This window comes from Dermacentor andersoni, chromosome 3, assembly GCF_023375885.2.
Source record: "Dermacentor andersoni chromosome 3, qqDerAnde1_hic_scaffold, whole genome shotgun sequence".
NCBI classification, from domain to species: Eukaryota; Metazoa; Arthropoda; class Arachnida; order Ixodida; family Ixodidae; genus Dermacentor; species Dermacentor andersoni.
The window spans coordinates 159,826,935-159,844,400 of NC_092816.1; the positions used below are offsets into that span (position 1 = coordinate 159,826,935).

The following is a 17,466-nucleotide window of genomic DNA, read 5'->3' on the forward strand; positions in this document are numbered from 1 at the left end:
AAATTTCCAAAGAAGAATATTCCGACGGTTTTTATGAGCAGCAGAGAAATATTTAAAAACGCAACTAGTTTGAATGAAAAAAGAAACGTTCCGAAAGTGGTCGTTCCCTTGTGCTCTAGAAGCTCGCTGTTGGATTGCTGCAAGAATGACTCGCATGAACCATTTCTTGGAGAGCGAGAAAATGTCCACCAGAACAGGCATGCTATTTAAACCAGTTACATTTTTCCTCATTGGTTATTGCTAACTTAATTAAGGGCATTCGAAATGTTAAGTGTCATGTGCCATCTTTGCAGCAACGCGCTAGGCGGCATCTTTTCTAAGACCCGGCAAAACGACACTGCTCGCTCGACAGCCTAATTTCACGCATACCTACTTCTTTTACCCTTGTTCTGTGGTGTCTTCACCCTGCCGTTCGCCGTTGTATGCGAAGCAAAAGGCTTTTGGTAACGCATGGAACAAACCAGGCTTGTTTTTTTTTTTTTTTGTGGTTATTACTGACGGGAAGAGGGCAATTGCCACAATAACATCACCGCATAAAATATAATCCGCATGCTGATCAGTGGCCTGCGCGCACGGCATTTTCCATTTTGTTCCAGCGTGCCCATTTGTTTAATGCGCCATGTATAAAAAAAACCCTTCCAATCCCGCCCCTACTGGAACAGTTTTTTTAAATCTGTGCCTTTTCTTTTAACCCCGTCAGCTTCGTTTAAATTAACGCTGAAAGGCAACGCATCCTTCCGTGCAACTATATTTGTAATTTTTATGCCACACAGTGCTGTTCTACGTACAACGCACGTATTGATATTAAACTGTTTGGAGCATTATGGCTGCTCGAAAACATTTTGCTAAAAAACTGAAAAATTCCTCACGGGTTAGTGCGGCACATTTTGCTTTAAATATTTTCGCCAGAAAAGTAAAATCAAGGTAACTTCTGGAAAGAGAGCGCGTCTTTCGTGAAATTGGTAATTTTTACTCGTACCTAAAAAAAAAAGAAGGAAATCGCATTGACAGATTAACACAAGTGCGCAGGTGGGTCATTTATTAAAGCCAGTTATACCGTGAAAAAATCTGGGCAGCTCAGCAAAGTCCATCAAAGCATATTTGGTCACGCTAGAGACAAAAATGGAAGAGCGGGCATCACGTTCGGCGCACATGGCTTAACCCATCTTGCCAGCAGCTCACCGACGGCGTAGACAGACAAGGCTCGCGCGCTTTATTCTCATGCCGTCGCTTCTTCACCACTGAGCACGCTGCTGAATCAGATGTGTGTTCCTTTTCCGTACTTCAATTTGGCATTTATTTAGTGCGCGTCTCTTCCTTTTTCGCCTCTCGTACCGAGCCGCTGCTCTGCATAGTTTTGCTAACCGCGTGTTTCCAGGCTTGCTCATGTTATTGCGCTGTGCTTGAAGCCGGAGTGCCTGTAAGCAGGTAAATCTGGAATACTTGCGAACCCCTGCAGCACAAAAGCAGTGTAACGGAGCACGAGTGGAAGAGAACACGCGCAAAGTCATTTCTCTCGAAGGACTGACACATGAGAAAAAACAGCGCGCGGGACAGGTTAACTCTCGACGCTCAACTTGCTGATCACACTTGTCCTGCATTTTCACGGCATCATGCATGTGCGACCTGACTCGCACAGTTTCGGGTCACACGTTCCAAGCGAGAACGCTAGCGCAAACGGAGCATCCAGAGTTCATGCATGGAGCTTTGTGCATGGAGTTTTATAAGCTCCGAAGGACAGCATATACTGCCGGAGCTTCGATTTTTCAAGCGAGACGCGTTTTCTTGCCGACGCAATGTATCTGGGGGGGTTAGAATGCAATGCAATGTTATCATAGGCGCGACTGCGGGGAGGGGGTGGGGCTCCGGACCCCGCCCTTATGAAAATGGTTATGTCCTTTATGTTTACTGTATGTTTCCTGCAGTTCACATGAGGAAATGTCCTTTATGTTTCCTCCATGTTGAAATTTGGCCACTGCTTTTATGTTTCCTTCATATGTCCTCCCTTTATGTATCCCTTATGTTACCGTACTTTATGTTTCCTCCATGTTGAAATTTGGCCACTGCTTTTATGTTTCCTTCATGTGTCCTCCCTTTATGTATCCCTTAAGTTACCGTACTTTATGTTTCCTCCATGTCGAAATTTGGCCACTGCTTTTATGTTTCCTTCGTGTGTCCTACCTTTATGCATCCTTTATGTGGCCGCAGTGATTAAATCCTGTATTTTACGTAGACATGCTTAGATGAAGAGTTCCGTGTACACATTTTATATTTATAAACTTTTCCTGAGTTAAAAAGTTTTGCATTGGTTTTCATTGTAAGGTTACTGTTCCCTACATGATGGAGCGCACGGATTGGAACTCTGCTATGGCAGAGAAATTCATGCCAATTTGTTCTAAAATTACAAACTAATTAGGCTTCATAGATTATTTCAGTATAACACTTGGAGTACCACTGTACGTTCCTCACTGCAGTGCTGCTGTTGTAGTTATGTCTTTGTTACTAATATAAAACGTAATGTTTGGATAGAAAGATCAGGTTCGATCAGTGCTTGCACTTTTAAAAGAAAGTTTTGACTATACTTTGCAAAGGTGTGTCTGAAACTACGAACAGTTTATTGGACTATCTGGATGTTACTTCAATTTGCCACGTCTGCTCACAGCAGACCTCTGGAATGTGTTGCTTGGGTGAGAGCTCACAAGGCACCTGAAAAACAAAACAAAAGACAATCTTTTTCACTTATTCAAAAATATTCATATAAGCAAGAACAGCCTGGCCTGTATGCACACAGCTAAGAAACGTGGAGCAGTCAAAAACAGCTCATAAAAACATCAGGGCAACACAGAAGCTTTTAACTAATTGTTGTTTGACACAGACTGAGCTGCCAGTCCACTCAGGTATTAAACTGCTCACAAATTTTTTTAAACATTATTGCAGCAGCTGCTAAGTAGTACATGACCTTTAGAAGTGGGCAACTGGCCAATAAACCTTTGTGTGTTTGCTTGTACAGATGTCTCGTAGTTATATCTCAAGAGGTTACACTGTTATATGGTAAAATTCAGGCGGGAATAAAACCAGCAGCAAACATCAGACTACCTGGGAAATTATCACCAAAACTTAACTATCTAGTAAATCAAACGAACAATCGATTATGAACGGTCTAAAACCTAAGCCGCGATTTTGCTCCTTTTGCTCATTTATCTGACCGACATTCCGCTATCGTTATTAACTAGAACAGCCAGCCGTGGAAGGTGGGTTATAAGAGTGGCAAACATCGAGCGCAAAGCATCGCAAGAAAATCGCATCCCTTATTAGGCAGTGCTACAAGCCACTGTCTTTAACAATCGCAGGAACTGACATCCTGTTCTTCGGATGAAAATATTAATGAAAACGAGCGTCTGATTGACATGCCTCGAATAAAAAGAAATTTCGCTGTTGTAATGTCGGGCTATATTTGTCCTACAATATAAAAAACAAATACGCGAGCACGTCGAAGAGCACAAACAATGCAGACAAGTTCTCGCGAAGCTGGACTTCAAACTGAACACTATCAATAAAGTAATCTTCACACAATCTAATATATGTTCAAGTGTCAAACATCGCAGTCGCGTGCCAACTCGCGATGCCCGTGACACATCGACATGCATTACACACGTAACTTGCGGAAATTCATATCTACGGAAGAATTTCTTGCCGGGAAACTACCGAGAAAACAGTAACTTTCAGCGTTTACGTAAATATTTGCCCATTAAATCCCAACAATCAGCGGTGGTAGCACATCACTCCATAAAGCAAGTAAGCGGTAAGAAATAATACATTTCACGGAAACTCCCCTCGTGAAACGCTTTGCTAAATGTGCACAGCAACATGGTCAACGTACGCTCAGAAAGTCTTCTGTTGACGTTCCACAAAGCTTACTACATGACCCAAAAGCTGCGAGAATGCGCGCAAGCGTCAGACCTGCTTACCTTCAATGTGGTCGGCAAACGGCTTCGTCTCGCAGGCACCACACGACGACGCTCTTTCCGGCGCGAACACTGTCGAATTGCCGATGAACACCAGCGCACGAAAGCACAACTTTCAACAAATTCTTCCACGCTCCATAATTCGAAGCCACAGTACCAGGTATTCCACGAGCGAACGCGGACAGGCGAGAACAAAGGCAGCTCGGACGGGCGCTGTAGTACACATAATACACTGGCGTATCACAGGAAACATAAGGCGAACTAATGGCGTTACACGACTCCAGAGGTTTCCTGATGGTTAATGCACACGGTACGGATCACAGTTTGTTTAGGCACTACGAAAATATGATTAAATTACCGTGTAACTGCAACGAGCGCTTTCACTGCTCACAGCAACACAACGTGGCTTAGCTCGCCATCAACCGTCACACTGCGGCAGCGCCGCACCGCGGTTAACAAGTGAATTTAGCCTCCGAGATCTACATTCAATTTTAGGGCGTGCATTTTGGAAAAGCACGGCCTTCGAGATTAAAAAAAAAAAAAGTCGTAGCTGGAAGGAAGGCTGGTATTTAAACAAAGATTATTCAGCTTAAAGTGTCTTGGTGCGCTGCCTTATTTTTTTTTAAGTATATGCAGAGATTTTAGACGGACTATGCGCGAACTTTTGCCGGTGGACACGAGCCAATCAGCGCGCATCATGGCGTACGGTGTGCGTGCAGCCGCGATAGCTGTGACACCCACCGATCAGAAATTCGGAATCGCCACACATATACACGCTTCATATGGCGCCCAGTGGCGTGTTTTTGAGAATGTCAGGCCTTATCTTGAACAGGTGGAACCATATTTCCTCGTAGGGTAAGGAATAAAGGCGACAAAATGTGGCGATGGATGGCTTGCAGCGGCAGCGGAACTTCGGCCAAAGTGAAACAGGCGTACTGCTTGCATGCTCGCGTAATCAATTACGGCCATACTCCGCACACAACTTTCATACTCAGCCAACTCACAATTATATGTTATTCAGTTGTACGCCCAAGCTAGCATTTACGGAATCCGCGCTGCCCTACTTCTACGCGTGCTAATATCGACACAGCAGTTACTCGTACTTGTGGTCAGCGCGAAAGCGACACGGACAAAAGGAAGAAACACAACAACACTGCGCTGTTTCTTCGGAGTGTTTGTTCCTTGATTCCGTGTTGCTTTTGTGCTGTTGCTAAAGGTACGATGAATCCTAACCAACTCGCCCACTCTGCTATCTCGCTACAGCAATCACACGCAGTTTTGAAAAGAAAGGCACTTTTAGTATCAACCGCCGGTTCTGCATTGGTTAGTGACCAAACTTTTGTGTATAATCTGTGTGAGTAGTAGAGAAAAAGTATCATGACAAGGCCGAGGGCTGAAAAAAAAATAGCGTAGAAAAAGCAAAATGTCAAAAAGTGCTTCGAAGACCACGGTTTTGAGGTGGAGCAGTGGCAGCGTCTCCCAATGTTCGAGGTTTTTTTTTTTTTTTCAGCTTAGAGCATCAGAAACGTTACAGATATTCAATTTCACTACATTCTTTCGAACTAGGCGTTCTGAAAGTTAGCGGCAGCTCCAGTTCAGCTTTGGAGGTGGCAGCGCTTGCATTTCCCGCTGATGGCTGCAAAGAAATCTTACGAGCGTAATATAGAGACAATCGTAATGTGCGTAATAGATATTTATGTGTAATGAGGCTATCATGAAACCAATATATCACTGCGAACAGCTACTTAAATGGTTGTATAATCATATACGCTCACTAGCAAAGCGGCGGATTGGCCGCGGAGGCGTCCGCCTCTTTTGCGGTTCATGTAACGCAAGCCATCGAACACTGCGCGTCGTGCCACCGCGTCTCCAGCCGCCGCGCAATTGTTATTTGTCGTGAAGGATTATTCGCTGCATGAGGCTTTGATGTACGTATGTACTGTTGATGGCGCGTGGTGATCAATACGGCCAAGATATATAGGGAGGGGGAGGCAGGCTATGAGAACCGTCTTAAACATTCAATCAACTATATTTGATAGTCTAGCTGGCACAAAACTTTCATGAAATTCTTGCATATTAGGTTAAATATTGCAGATTTCTGCATCTCACTTGCTACTGGAGAATAGCAGGTTGAAAAAGTAAGAAATACTTTATATATTAAGAGAATGCATGGCATAAATCATTATATACACCATCCTATTTCATGGCATGCTCAATTTTCCGCACAATATAGCCACAATTAGCGCCGGTCGGCATGTCTAGTGCGAGGGGGGCAAGCAGTGCCTTTTCCATGAATCTGCCAGTGACTAACATACAGTACAGATAGCTCTAACTGTACTATTTGCAAAAGATGCTCACTGCACACATTCTGTTACCTACATGTGCACTCAAGTGCACATGTAGGTAACATATAAAGAGTGCATGCACCATATATAGATTAATGCTCTATGTTACCTACGTGTGCACTGAAGTGCACACCTAGGTAACATCCCGCCGTAAACACAAAGGGCACATCCTACAATAATTATAATAAGGGTTGTTTTCTTGGGGCAAAGGAAAGGATAAGTCAAGATTTAGTACTTACAACGACTCTGCAGAGTGTATCAATGGCTGTCACACAGTACAGATATATCTGCCTGTATTATATGTACAGACAGTTGTTATGTGTACTCTATGTCACCTACATGTGCACTCAAGTGTACACGCAGGTAACGCATAGTACACACCCAGTTAACATCCTGCCGTAAACATAAAGGACACATCCTAGAGGCATCATAAAGGTCACTTCCTCGAGGTATACGTATGGATGAGTAAACATGTGGTACACACAAAGTTGGCGTCCCGGAGGTCACACAAAGGACAAGGAATCATAAAGGTCACATAGGGCACAAGAAGGAAACATAAAGGAAACATAAAGGCAATGACCATTTTCATAGGGGCGAGCCCTCTCCGAAGCTTCCCCGCGGGCGGGGGCGCACAGCAATCTGCAACACCAGGGCGCAGAGAGACAGCCCGGCAAGGAAGAGAGCGCGCATGAAGTTGGCAGCCATCCCTGCTTGGCCTTAACCACTGCACCCGCCAATAATTACCGACAATTAGATATGACACGCGGGCCGCGTAAGCGTTAGCCGCGCACAGTCATTCGCACCTACGCCTCTCCTTCCCAAGCGCGGGTTTGATCACGTGACCTCCAACAAACCCAAACATTGAGCGCGTGGTAAGATTAAACCCATCAAGCCGATATCCTTTTCGGCTCAGTGTTAAGTGCTTCTTCTCGCACCCACAGTCGCTCATTCAAAGGTTTTTTGTACTTTACAAGGTACAGCGACGTCGAGAAATAAAACGAGAAATAGAAAAGACGCGTCCAGCTCGCTTCTACCGCGGCTGCGGACGTCTCAGTATGCACGGCTACAAACACGCGTGGGCGCCAACGACAGAGTCAACTGTGGCCATGTCGCTTGTCGGTACTTGACGTCTGGCATTGAGAAAGAAGCGTATTTGCCGTCGTATATGAACACCAACGGAAGCATAACACTAGGCGCGCGGGGAGACAGCGCACGCGAAAGGACCACCCATCTCGGATTGCAAGCTCCAACGCCGCGCAGAAAATAAAGCGCGCCACCCGCGTATGTAGTACTCCTCAGACGCACGGACAGCCAAGCGCGGTCACTAAACACTAGAATAAGACGCGCGCTCTTACTGACTGATTGGGCATAACCGACTAATTTAGACAATTGTTCGCTGTTGTTTTAATGGAGCAAGGCGGCTTCATGAATGTTACGTGGCGATAAGCCTTCATCAAAGAAACATGTTGGGCGCTATCGCATAGATCTGACCCGTTCTGTACCAGGGCTCCAGTTTTAAATGTGCTTCTTCTACAGCACGGCATTCATCAGGTATTCAGTTGGAAAAAGTTATCAGGCGCTAATACGAGGCAAGGACGCAGTGAGGGGAGCTTCAGGGAACAGAGGCAAGCTTCAAGCAAACCATCTCGCTTATAAAAGAACGCAGAAAGTTATGCACAGGAACATAAAGGGGGTACATAACAGCGTAAGCAAGGTGAGGCCTTTTGGGCACGAAAAAACGTTTCGTTGCGCTATTTAAAACTAGATATTCTATGCTGTACATTTTCCTTATTAATTTTTATTCGTCATATAAGCTTTATCAGCTGCTCAATAACCTATTTCACGCAATGGCTGTAATAACAGCATTAGTCTGAAATTCGGGAGCGTAGAGGAAATTCTGCCGAGTAATTAGCTCAATGTCCACAGCGCACGTCACCGTGAAGAGAGACTCGACTAAAGCTTTGGTTGAAAAGCACCATGCCACCCAAGGCCGTCTGAAGGAATATCTAAGGCTGCAAGAATAGCAGCCGTAGCTTCGTTAATTGGTGGGGTAGCAGTGAAGTTCCCTTTGCCCGATTCACTGGACGATGAAGGTGAACGATACATTATAGAGTTCTGAATAGCCACACCTCGACGATCACCGACCCGCACAACATAAGGGCGATTCGCAACTACGTCACAGAGAACATGGTGGACGCGGCTACTGTAGAGGGATCACTATGTATTTTGAATAACTTTTTTCTTCAAAATCTGCTTAAATGCCTCTTTATATTTATATTTTCTTGCAGGCTCCACGCCACTCTCAGGTTGTCCTAACTGCAACAGGTGTGTCAATCAAGGTGCAGCACGTCAACCTTATGGTCGTCCTCATGCTGATCGTGACGGCCGTGGCAATAGTCATTGTGTTTCTGTTCGCACGAGGCGCCAAATCACCACCCTCAACACCGTTCTGCAAGACTGAGGACTGCCTCGCCCACTCGTGGCGCCTCTCTAATGGACTAAACCGCCATCTCGATCCATGCCACAACTTTAGTGCCTACGTCTGCTCCGCTTGGTCGCCTCCGAAAGGCTACCTAGAGTACTCTAACTCAGCTATGGATGACGTAAGGAAATCGTGGTTTCCGCAATTCTACAGCGTACTCAGCGAAGGGACGAAAACCATTAGTGCAGGCCGCAAACCAATGGCCATGTACGAGTCCTGCATGGGCAACCGATCACAGTACGGCTCGAAGTTGGACATCTTCTGGAAGTTCCTCAACGAATGTAGACTGTCCTGGCCAGAGAAACCCGCGCCAAGTGACACCAGCGCCCTCGACGTACTGATGACGCTAGCATACAAGTGGCAGGTCCCGTTATTCTTCCAAGTGCGCGCTATGCGCTTGTCCCCACCGAATTGGCGTTTCATACTAGAGCCCGGTTCCCTCATGCCAATTTTGTACCAGCGGCATCTCACAGTCAAAAGCACCGGCGGATACGCGAAATACTGGGTCACGTTCTTCTACATCCTTAGCCGAAACTACAGTAAGTATGGGGTCGACACGAAGTTTATCAACAGGGCTATGGTTATGGAAGTTGACGTCTTCAGAAAACTGCTGAACGCTAGGCGTCTTCCGGTAACCGAACCAGCTCTGGTGCGAATCGCTCGAATCGGACTCCTCACTCCGCCGCTGGCCTCCAAGCAATGGCTACGTGCCTTCAGGCAGACCGAGCTTGAGCCTGAAGTGAAGCCCAACGACCAGGTTTTCATAGGCGACGTAGAGTTCTTCCGGACTATGGCGACCGTGATGTCATCGTACAGAAAAACCGAGCTGCTGTCCCTGATCGCCTGGTCTTGCGTGCAGCTGTTTGCTCCGGCAGCGGATATCCAGCTGCTTGAGAATCGGTACGACCAGGGCATCACCATATATCGGCCGTACTTCTGCGAGCAATTCGTCGAGGCCGCATATCGGCTCCTGGTGATTGCGCTCAGCTCCGTGTCGCGCTTCACGCCAGCACAGCGCGCCGCCGTCAAAGCAGGCTTCGACGGCTTGGTTCTGGCGGCTGCGGACGCGGCCAACGCAACGCAATGGCTGGACGTTGAGAGCAGGAAGCTCGCGGTCGAGAAGCTGCGTTCGACGCGACTAAAGCTGTGGCCCCCCGAGCGTTTCCTCCAAAACAACGTGCTCGAGCGCATGTACAGTCGAGCGCGATTTGAAGGTTATCGCGCGAGCGTCGACCGGGAACGCGAACAGCGCCATGGCCCAGAATTCTCTGCCGAGGCGAGGGTGGTGTCAGGCCTGCTTCCCTCACTCTTTTTGCTGTTCCTTCAGCAGCCGTCACTCCCTGCTGGGCTATCAGTCTTATTTTTTATTTTTTTTGGTTCTGCGAACAGGCAGTGATCGTAGTGCGCACGACGTATTCTACGGTATTATCTGAAATTGGACGTTACGAAGCTGTATCTAGCCTATGTAACGTCATTGTTGCTGGGACAGGAAGAATGGGTGACCAAGAACATTAGCTTAAGCCCGCGATGCGTCGGTTATGTGCGGCCTCCCTCTACTGTTTCTTTATTTTATTTGCGAAGGCTCCAACCAAAGAAAACGACGAAGGACGCGGGAAGTATAAACTCCAGTCTGGATAATATGCTCGATATCTCTATTATTTTTCCTAGCTTTCGCGCCGCCAATTGTACTATGACGAAATATTGTAACCAGGTATGTCCTAAACATTTTAAGAATGAATGTTTTATGTGCGGTCGTCGAGAGCTGTCCGATTGTCCCGGCGCATCACGATTTTCTTGTGTTTATGACTACAGCACGACCCATCTTATTATGACTGTTGCAAGGAGCGACCACAGGATGAGCGCTCCCGTTCCCTTCAAAGCTCTGTTGTTACACACGTGCGAAGCAGAGGGAAATCATCACCGATGAAAGGATCCACATGTGCAAGCTGGTCCCTGAGGCCGAGATCAGACAATGAGGTCGCGATTAGAATGTGTGCTGCCGCCAAGCCAGAGCAGCGGGTCACAAATAAGAGACAAACGAGGAACGACAGTCACTAAGGCGTTTGAATTTGACAAACGCTAACCGTTTCGATATCTCTTCAGGCTGCTATGGTCTCTAAATGGTGCTGCGAATTTCAGTCATGGTTATGTAAAGAATTACTTCACTTTCGACGTCAGTGGCATCGTATAGGGAGAGGGCTAAGCAACGAACTGCCTCTGAAAATGGCCGTGTCATCGATGCTTACCCATTAATGTTCATTAGGCGCAAATTCATTTCAACCCTTCTTTATTGGCTTCCAAAAGAGACTAATGCTTCTTATGCATTATCCCAGGCCTAACCCTTTGACCTCGGTCCTAATACTTCAACGCGGCGCCCTTTCTTTCTTTCACGTCCTTTATCCTTTTCGGGATAGAAGCGAACAGAGATTCTGCCAGTTCTGGGTCCTGTCGGAGGACATTCCACTCCCTCTCAACGGCTGCCCACAGAGTGTCTGCGTCAGTGTTCGTCAAGGTGGAGCGAGCCAACCGTGCCTTCATTAAACCCCAAACATTTTCAATTATGTTCAGGTCGGGGCTCTTTGGCGGCCAGAGGAGCTGTGCAATTCCAGACTTGTTCAGATTTTCGTGCACTGAGGATGCAGTGTGAACAGGGCAGCCGTCGTGTTGGAAATAAAAACACCCGTCAGGGAAAGGTCCATTCACGGCGAAAGGAAGGAGAACAGTGTCGACGATCTCATTGTAGACTTCGGCCGTGAGCCTCCCTGGGATGCGGAAGAGCGGAACCAGACCGGCGTAGGTTATTGCACCCCAGACGTTCACCGAGACACGCCCGCTTGCTGCGACATCGCGGACGTTTTCATCGTCATAGCTGCAATAAAATTGGTGCATCGAATTTAATAACCAAAGCACTCACAGGGCAGTTACCACTGTATAATGAGAAAGTGAGCGAAAGCTGCTAAGGTATTTGCAGCTCGTGATATACTGAGGTGAAGAATTTCAGAGCGACGGGCATATTTTCCAGCTAGAGACCGCAGATTTTAGGTTTGCACACATACTCGCACTTCGACTGAAACTCCGCTATGGTATGCCGGTCCTAAAGCCACGCTTGGTGCATGCTTGTGCGGTTACTTCAATAAACTTCATGTCCCTGTCTTTCACTCTGGTAAATTCAAAAACGACACCGTACCAACTTTCCAAAATCTCCCTTATTCTGCAACAAACACGAGTTAAGGACATTTCAGTCGAAATCAATAAGAAATGGGTATGACCAAGGCAGGTAATGAGAAGGCAAGACAACCATTGGTCATTAAGGGATGGGTAACGGGCTGGATCTTAAGAGAAGGAAAGCGTATCAGGGGGCAGCAGAAAGTTAGGTGGAAAGTTAGGTGTGAAATGATATGCAAGAAAAGTAAATCTCACCGGCAGCCATCGACTCTCCAAACGCGGAGTCGCTGGTTCCAGCAGGTAGTGAATGTGGATTCGTCACTAAATATGACGTGTTGCCAGTCCTCAGCGCTCCATGTTTCGTGCCGATGCGCAAATTCCAGACGCTTCCTGCGATGTTCGCTGGTCAAAAGTGGCTTTCTCGCAGCCACTCGGCTTTTAAGACCCGCAGCGTTAAGTCTCTTTCGGATGGACGAAAGACTTAGGCGAAGGCCAAGTTGTTCTTTGATTTTCTTCGCTGTCATGAATGGATCGTTGACGGCGGCAGCTATTAAGCTATTATCAGAGCGTCTTCCTCCTCAGTTGTTCCTCTAGGCCTCCTTTGATGCGGGGCATCTTCCAAGCGGTTCTCCCGGTGAAACGCTCTAAGAATGCGGTTTACTGTCTGCTGAGGACGGTTCACCTGCCGGGATATCTCTCGCTGGGACATAAACTTTCCCAATGAAACAATTTCTTGGCGCTCCTGTGCCGTAAGTCGTCGTGGCATTTTTCTTGCGACATGTGGTCTGGGATCGCATCGATCATTGCAGCCGTTATATACCCTTATGAAAAAATGTTTTGCGGAAATTTATTGGTGAACAAAGGCGATATGACGCGGCGATGCTGCGTTGATATATTTTTCCAACTTCAAAGTCGTTAAAATCAAGAAGTGCCAAGCACTGCCTTTAGCAGATCTTTCCCACCACTTTTGTTATCGTCCGCGAAGATACGAGGTAACCAAGTCCACACTTTATCGCAACAAATGGAAAGCTTAGAATAGAGAGAAAGGGCGGTGAGTTTGTCGCGGGGGTGATGGTTGCTGTATGGAACAGCGAACGAGGGAGAGAAGACTGCGAAATCATGATTTTTTCTGTCCCAAAAGCGGCCGCCAGGTGCCTGGAGTGGCAGGCTGGTTGACGCTCGCGCGATAACCTTCAAATCGCGCTCGACTGTACAGCGATTTTCCCAGCACTGAACCTTCGTTTGCCGAGTACTGGGTGAAGACGAGCCGCTGCGCTGCTAAGATGCATGACCCGCACGCTGACATCGACGTCTTCAGCTTCGCGGTCAACTACGCACTGCCGTACATGCTCTATGACGCCTCAAGCGGCGACGTAAAGGTGGCCGTGGGCGCCATCAGTCCGCCCTTGTACTACCCTGGCGGGACCGAGGCCATGTTCTACGGGGGTCTGGGCTTTTCCATGGCACTCAATCTGGTCGCGTCCGTAGACCGACAGGGACTGCGGTGGCGCCCGAACGGCACATTCGGCCACTTCTTTTTGTCCAGGTAAGCTTTCCGTTATTGATGCGGAAATAGGTATTCTGGTATTCCTTTTTCTTTATTCGCGTTAGGCCTAAAGAAGACCTTGCATATGTAAGGAGTGATGGGTTGATTCATTGGTTGGGTTAAAAGCCCCATGGCAGCACTAGGACTACGACAGACGCCATTCTGGAGCGCTTCGGATCGATCTTGGGCTCCTGGGGTGCTTTAATGGGCGCGTATATATACAGGGATTTTTTTTTAAAAAGCACTCCATTCTTTCAATTTCACATAGGAAAACAGCACAGCTGTAACCCTTAATCTGAACTACTCAGTGAGACTTTAATTACTTCTACGAGAAATCAATACACCCGATTGAACAATTAACATAATTACGATATGGATGGATGCAAAACAATAATAAAGGTCCTGAGGTACGTGACTCAGCGCATAATTACCTTTTAATTATAGTTATCGGAACATATCGTAGCCGCCGAATTCGCAAGGCATGTGCACTTTAACGAATTCTCAGGACTTAGCCAGTTTCTACACATTAATTTTCAAGGTGTCCAACGAAATGCATTGGCGTTCCAGTTACTTCTGTGCTTCAGTGCATAAAACAGCATTGCCTTAAAGTAGGGAGCAGCAACAGTGAATTCTTACCGCAAGTTTGACGGTGCATATGTCGGAACTTGTGCCACCCTCAGCATTCCTTTTATGTCAGCATGCCTTGCATATACAGGGTGCCCCACATAACTTGAGCCAAGAATTGAAAAATGAAAGGCACGTCGGAACCGAACTAAGCCGAACGCATACTATTCGCAATAGCCTATAGTAATTCCGACAGTTTCTTGTTTCCCCCATAACTCCCTAGCCAATTAAGTTTGATCAGCCAACTTTTTAATTATTGACGGAGGACCCAACTATGATACCTAAATTTATAGAGCACCTTCAGAAACTACCGATCGAGCTATTTCCTTTACGATACGTCTCCCGTAGTCCTTTCACCCGCAATGCAAAGCCCGCGAAATATGAAAAAAGCTACGTGATGGAGCGCTTCCGCAGTGGTATCATGCTGCTCTCGAGCGTGCGTTCCGTTAACAAGGTCGGCTCCCGGCGGATGAAGGCGAAAATACATGCTGCTGCCCGAGCGCTGCCGATGAGAGAAAGGAACGCCCTGCTGCTTCCTCGTCGTCAGTCACGATGCAGCTGACCTTCTTCACTGATAGCAGGCTCGAGAGCAGCACAATACTACTGAGCAAACGCTCCGTCACGTGCTTTTTTATAATATTTCGCGGGCTTTCTTTGCAACCCGTAAAAAAGGACTACATGAGATGTATCGTAAAGGACACAACTCGATCGACGGTTTCTGAAGGCGCTCTACAAATGTGCCTATCATACTTGGGGTCCTCGGCGAATAATTAAGAAGTTGGCTAATTAAACCTCATCAATTTGTGAGTTATGGGGAAAACAAAAGATTCTCTGAGTTACTATGGTCTATTACGAATAGTGTGCTTTCGGTTACACCTGCTTCCGACGCGCCTTTCATTTTTAAATTTTTAGCTCAAGTTACGTGGCACACCCTTTATACACTCACTAGCTAAAATTCGTAGATTTAAATTTGAGCCGTAAAGAAATTAATCAACACAATAATTAGGGTAATTCAATTAATCTTTTTGATTTCTCGTAGGAGTAATGGACCGCCTCATCGTGTGATTTAGGTCAAAAGTTATTATTGTCACGTGGTAGTGACGTTTGAGAAGGCAGCAAAACTGTGATTAACGAAACGAGCGTTTTATTGGGCGAACTCGCGCCCTCAAAAGCAGGCTACACTCAAAGAAGGATGGCAGCTGCGAACACGATCGGCGGTCGTCGAAAATCTGATGAGCGGGTCAAGCGCGTCGGCTTTTATACATCTGTCGTCGAATGTTCCAGAGCAATCGCTGGGACCCGCGTGCCTTCCACTGTGGGGAGCACCCGCGCCCATCTTCCCCCGCGCCGTCGCGTCGAGAGCCGGCACAGACAGGGGAGAGGCGCACTATGCCCTCTCCCGATTCTCCCTCGCTCTCGCGACGCGTACGCGCCCTTCCTCCCCGACTCGCGGGCAGGTAGGTGACGGGCGAGGAGGACATTCCCCTCTCCCAGGTAAAAAGGTACAAAACAGCGCGACCGGCGGAGACGCTCTCTCTCTGAGGCCGGACCCATAACCTGCCGGACTGGAGTACCTGCCACTACCCGTGAGTGACCACGTTGCCTGACTATCCCGGGCAACGAGGCCAGCCTATTTATTACTATTAACGAGAGGACGCCCCTCTGCCAGTGTTCTTTATTGCCGGTAGCAATAAACGTTCTTACAGTTGACGCCGCTGGTTGCCTTATTCGTTCGAACCCGACGTAGCCGCGATTCCCGCGCTGCGGGTTGGGGAGTAACACAAAGCGACTGCGTGGGGCTAGATCCGGAGCTCGCCTTCAGCCCTAGCCGCAAGCAGAGTGGAACCCCCACATTTGGCGCTACCAACGTGGATCGAATTCGGCAACACGGCTAGTCTTCGGGTGTGTGTTGGCGCTAGGGCTACCCACGTTTCAGCAAACAATGGCGGCTGGCTTGGCTGACCTCTCAGATTTGTTCATGTCAAATGTAGCGACGCAAAGTCAGCAGCCTATTGCTAACGCGGCGGCAGCTGCTGAACAAACCGGCAGCTTTGGTTTTGAGTGTCTCACGCGGAACAGTCAGGCTGGCACAAATGCCAAGTGGACAGAGGTTAACCTTGATACGAGGCGTACCACGTCGAGCCCTCGCCGCTTCGCGACGCGTACACAGAGGCACACATGCCACTAAATAACTCGACCCGGGCGGCGGAGGCATCCGGCCCTTTGTGCGCGAGTTAGCCGTCGAGCGAGGCAATGCTGCAAAACGCGTTGAAAATCATACATAGCTTAGCCGGCGCCCTGCAAGGCACAATGCAGGCCTCGTCGCAGAGCGAGCGACCACGGATTAAGGTAGACATGCCTACCTACAGTGGGTACCACGATCGCACGAGTGCAAGTGAGTACCTCGAGCGTCTGCTGTATTACCAGCAGGCAACCGGGCTTTCAGACGCCGAACTAGTCGCGCGCGTGATCCCGGTTTCACTGACTGACCAGGCGGCTCGATGGTTCCGACTGACCGGACACCGATGCCGCACGGTAGAAGAGTTCCGCGCGAACTTCTGCGAGGAATTTCTTCCGCCCAATTACGAGTGGCGTTTGAGGAGAGAGTTGGAGCTTCGTACCCAGCATCCGGACGAGTCCCTGCTGGAATATGTTCGAGCGATGGACGAACTTTATCGTCTCGCGAACCCTCACGCCACCGATGCAGAGAAAGTTGAGCGTGTCACACGGCAGGCACACCCCACTTTCGCGGCCTACTTCAGAGGATGTAGGTTTACAGACCTAGACTAACTCGCCGCCGAGGCGAAGCGCATCCAGGGGGACATCCTCGCGGCGCGAGCATACCCGCGACGCGAGCGTCCGCCTCCACCCGCGGCGCTGTCACTCGAGCCTCGCTGCGCGTGGAACGGCGGCGCGATCACTTCGCACTTGTCTAGAGTCGACGCGTCGGCATCGTTCGCGGAGTAGCAGGTCCAGCGTAGTTGGGAGTTATCAGACCGCGCTTTGGACCCGTACGACTACGCGCTGAGAACAGCACCGACTAATGCCGCACTCAGCGCGCCGCGACAGGAACAAGAGGCCGATGCGAGACTAGAGGAGCGGCACACGCCGAACGCAGTTGAAGGAAGCTACGGCGAGCCGGAGTGGAGCGACGGCCGCCCAGGCCACCGAGGCTTCAGCGGCCGCTGCTACCAATGCGGACGACCATTCCATTTGTAACGGGCATTGACGGTGTTCCCGGATCCCGCCAGTCATGCTGCTTATCACAATTTCGTTCCGTGCAGTGGACTAATCCAATTTTCTGAAGCAGGAAACAAGACACGGCCGTGCGAACTGCCT

The 17,466-nt window shown here is 48.3% G+C and overlaps 1 protein-coding gene and 1 long non-coding RNA gene across 2 annotated transcripts in view; one reads left to right on the forward strand and one right to left on the reverse strand.

Moving 5' to 3' along the window:
* Window positions 1–2,592: 2,592 nt before the first annotated feature.
* On the reverse strand, window positions 2,593–4,335 carry LOC129384019 (uncharacterized). The gene is made up of 2 exons (XR_008611775.2): window positions 3,969–4,335; window positions 2,593–2,706 (listed from the first exon to the last, which is right to left on the reverse strand). It is a non-coding gene; the product is annotated as an uncharacterized lncRNA (long non-coding RNA).
* Window positions 4,336–8,497: 4,162 nt separating this feature from the next.
* Window positions 8,498–17,466, forward strand: part of LOC126529171 (phosphate-regulating neutral endopeptidase PHEX-like) — an 80,673-nt gene continuing 71,704 nt past the window's right edge. The window contains exons 1-3 of the mRNA XM_072286945.1: window positions 8,498–8,515; window positions 8,599–9,983; window positions 13,174–13,503. Coding sequence (XP_072143046.1) covers window positions 8,498–8,515; window positions 8,599–9,983; window positions 13,174–13,503 — 1,733 coding nt within the window. The remainder of the gene's footprint in view (window positions 8,516–8,598; window positions 9,984–13,173; window positions 13,504–17,466) is intronic.